The sequence below is a fragment of the Etheostoma cragini genome, chromosome 23 (assembly GCF_013103735.1).
Source record: "Etheostoma cragini isolate CJK2018 chromosome 23, CSU_Ecrag_1.0, whole genome shotgun sequence".
Taxonomy (NCBI): domain Eukaryota; kingdom Metazoa; phylum Chordata; class Actinopteri; order Perciformes; family Percidae; genus Etheostoma; species Etheostoma cragini.
In genome coordinates, this window is record NC_048429.1 from 230,162 (window position 1) to 234,181 (window position 4,020).

At 49.3% G+C, this 4,020-nt stretch overlaps 1 protein-coding gene across 1 annotated transcript in view; it reads left to right on the forward strand.

The window, feature by feature from the left end:
* Positions 1-24: 24 nt before the first annotated feature.
* The window catches only part of LOC117939039 (filamin-C-like), a 5,977-nt gene continuing 1,981 nt past the window's right edge, over positions 25-4,020 (forward strand). The window contains exons 1-7 of the mRNA XM_034864082.1: positions 25-60; positions 438-560; positions 651-893; positions 1,499-1,768; positions 2,123-2,260; positions 2,378-2,493; positions 3,867-4,014. Of these exons, the coding sequence (XP_034719973.1) occupies positions 665-893; positions 1,499-1,768; positions 2,123-2,260; positions 2,378-2,493; positions 3,867-4,014 (901 nt within the window). The 5' untranslated portion in view covers positions 25-60; positions 438-560; positions 651-664. The remainder of the gene's footprint in view (positions 61-437; positions 561-650; positions 894-1,498; positions 1,769-2,122; positions 2,261-2,377; positions 2,494-3,866; positions 4,015-4,020) is intronic.

The window sequence follows — 4,020 nt, forward strand, 5'->3', positions numbered from 1 at the left end:
ACTAATACTAATACTACTACTACATCATCACCATCAAGTTCTCAGACCAGCACGTCCCAGGTACTACTACTACTACTAATACTAATACTACTACTACATCATCACCATCAAGTTCTCAGACCAGCACGTCCACGTCCTAGTTACAACAACAACAACACCAACAACTACAACTACAGTTAGTTAAGGCTTAGTTAAGGCTTAGTTAATGCTTAGTTAAGGCTTAGTTAAGGCTTAGTTAATGCTTAGTTAATGATTAGTTAATGCTTAGTTAAGGCTTAGTTAAGGCTTAGTTAATGCTTAGTTAATGATTAGTTAATGCTTAGTTAAGTTAAGTAGTTTTAGTCGTGCATCAGCAAACCTCGTGAGACTTGAAGACACCATCAGTGGTCTCCAGGTGGTTTCTGGGTTTGTCCCTAACGAGGACGTCTGCGTTCCAGGAAGTCCGTTCTCGGTGAAGGTGTTGGGCGGCGGGCGGCTGAAGGAGAGCATCACCCGGAGACGCCAGGCGCCCTCCGTCGCCGCCGTGGGCAGCACCTGCGACCTCAACCTCAAGATCCCAGGTGAGCCGTGACATCACCACTTCCACCTGTCCCTCCCAGAGAGTGGATTAGGACACGGGGGTAAATTAATGTAAACGGCGGTGTGTTCAGGGACCTGGTTCCACATGGTGTCGGCGCAGGAGCGGCTGACGCGCACGTTCACGCGCAGCAGCACGTACACGCGCACGGAGCGCACGGAGATCAGCAAGACGCGCGCCGGGGAGACCACGCGGGAGGTCCGCGTGGAGGAGAGCACGCAGGTCGGAGACCCCTTCAGGGACGTGTTCGGGGACTTCCTGGGCCGGGACGGGCGCGGCGGCTTCAGCGCCCGGCAACCGCCGCCGCTGCAGGACGGTGCGTTCAAATACAACTTTATTCATACAAGAAGCACGTTTACACCAGGGGGGGGGGGGGGGGGGGGCGTTACTGTCGCTTTGGACGACTCTTTCAAGCTTTTTTGTATTATTTTTTTATAAATTATTGTTGCTTTTTTATTTATTTATTTTTTGTTTAAATTTTATTATTATAATTTTATTATTATTTTTTAAATAAGTTTTTTATTCTTTCTCCGTTATTTTTTTGGGGGGGGTAGACTATTTGAGTCTACAGTGTGTGTGTGTGGGGGGGGGACGTTTCTTTTGCTTTGGACGAGTTTTTCTGTTACTTTTCTTTATTTTTTTTAACATTTTGGTTGTTTCATTATTTTCTATTTTCTTTATTTTTTAAATATTTTTCATATTTTTCATATTTTTCATATTTTTCATATTTTTCATATTTTTCATATTTTTCATATTTGTTATTTTTTACGTTACTTTATTATTATTATTATTATTTATTACTATTTTTTAAATTATTTTTTCATTATTTTCGGGGGGGCAGACTGTTTTTCCACCTGTTTGTTATTGTTTGTTTCTCTTTTTGACACTTTTTTAAAATGTCCAAATGTCCGTCCCCCCCAGGTGAGACGGGCAGTGCAGAGATGACGGCCCAGGTGACGAGTCCCGGGGGACAGACGGCGGACGCTGAGATCCTGCGCGGCGAGGACAGCGCCTACAGCGTGCGCTTCGTCCCGCAGGAGACGGGCGTCCACACGGTGAACGTCCGCTACCGCGGCCAGCACGTCCCCGGGAGCCCCTTCCTGTTCACCGTGGGGCCCCTGGGGGAGGGGGGGGCACACAAGGTCCGGGCTGGGGGGACCGGGCTGGACCGGGGCGTCGCCGGGATCCCAGGTGGGTCAGAGACGGATTCACTTCATGGTCTCGTAAAAAAAAACACAACACGAGGAAAACATCACTTCATATGTTACTGTGTGTGTATGTGTGTGTGTGTGTGTGTGTGTGTGTGTGTGTGTGTGTGTGTGTGTGTGTGTGTGTGTGCGTGCGTGTGTGTGTGTGTGTTTGTGTGTGTCTGTGTGTGTATGTGTGTGCGTGCATGTGTGTGTCTGTGTGTGTGTGTGTGTGTGTGTCTGTGTGTGTGTGTTTGTGTGTGTGTCTGTGTGTGTGTGTGTGTCTGTGTGTTTGTGTGTGTGTGTGTGTGTGTGTGTCTGTGTGTTTGTGTGTGTGTGTGTGTGTGTGTTTCCGCAGCTGAGTTCAGTATCTGGACCAGAGAGGCCGGAGCGGGGGGGCTGTCCATCGCCGTGGAGGGACCGAGCAAAGCCGAGATCAGCTTCGAGGACCGGAAGGACGGATCCTGTGGCGTCGCCTATGTGGTCCAGGAGCCCGGTGAGACATCTCTGTCCCCCTGTCCCTGAGACATCTCTGTCCCCTGTTCCTGGGAGATCTCTGTCCTTGTTTTCAAAGTGTAGTCCCTGACAGTGAAGAATGTGTTTTTGTCTCCAGGGGACTACGAGGTTTCCATCAAGTTCAACGACGAGCATGTCCCAGACTCTCCGTTCATCGTCCCTGTCGCCGCGCTGTCTGACGACGCTCGCCGTCTCACCGTCTCCAGCCTGCAGGTGAGGACGCATCGTTAGAGCCCCTAGGACACTCTGGACAAACTAAAGCCTAGGACATCCTGGACGGACTAAAATCTAGGACACTCTGGACAGACTAAAGCCCAGCACACTGGACGGACTAAAGGCTAGGACACACTGGACAGACTAAAGCCTAGGACCCTCTGGACGGACTAAAGCCTAGGACACTAGACAGAATAAAGCCTAGGACACTCTGGACAGACTAAAGCCCAGGACACTGGACAGACTAAAGCCCAGGACACTGGACAGACTAAAGCCTAGGATACTGGACGGACTAAAGCCTAGGATACTGGACAGACTAAAGTCTAGGACACTCTGGACGGACTAAAGTCTAGGACACTGGACAGAGTAAAGCCTAGGACACTAGACAGACTAAAGTCTAGGACACTCTGGACAGACTAAAGCCTAGGACACTGGACAGACTAAAGTCTAGGACACTGGACAGACTAAAGTCTAGGACACTGGACAGAGTAAAGCCTAGGACACTGGACAGACTAAAGGCTAGGATACTCTGGACAGACTAAAGCCCAGGACACTGGACAGAATAAAGCCTAGGACACTCTGGACAGACTAAAGTCTAGGACACACTGGACGGACTAAAGCCTAGGACACACTGGACAGACTAAAGCCTAGGACACTCTGGACAGACTAAAACCTAGGACACTAAACAGACCAAAGTCTAGGACACTCTGGATGGACTAAAGTCTAGGACACTGGACAGACTAAAGCCTAGGACACTCATGACAGACTAAAGTCTAGGACACTCTGGACAGACTAAAGTCTAGGACACTGGACAGACTAAAGCTTAGGACACTAGACAGACCAAAGTCTAGGACACTCTGGACAGACTAAAGTCTAGGACACTGGACAGACTAAAGCCTAGGACACTCATGACAGACTAAAGTCTAGTACACTCTGGACGGACTAAAGTCTAGGACACTGGACAGACTAAAGCCTAGGACACTCATGACAGACTAAAGTCTAGGACACTCTGGACAGACTAAAGTCTAGGACACTGGACAGACTAAATCTTAGTACACTAGACAGACCAAAGTCTAGGACACTCTGGACAGAGTAAAGTCTAGGACACTGGACAGACTAAATCTTAGGACACTAGACAGACCAAAGTCTAGGACACTGGACAGACTAAAGTCTAGGACACTCTGGACAGACTAAAGTCTAGGACACTGGACAGAGTAAAGCCTAGGACACTAGACAGACTAAAGTCTAGGACACTCTGGAGGGACTAAAGCCTAGGACACTGGACGGACTAAGGCCTAAGACCTCTTCATCTGAACAATTAGTGCCTAATTAAGCATTCGGTGAGTGAAGTCTTCTGTTTCCGTGGTTACCAGGAGATGGGGCTCAAGGTGGGGCAGGAGGCGTCCTTCGCGGTCCAGCTGAACGGGGCCAGAGGTCTGATCGACGCTAAGATCCAGACGCCGTCAGGGGCCACCGAGGACTGTTACATAACCGAGCTGGACAACGGTAACACGGGGGGGGGGGGGG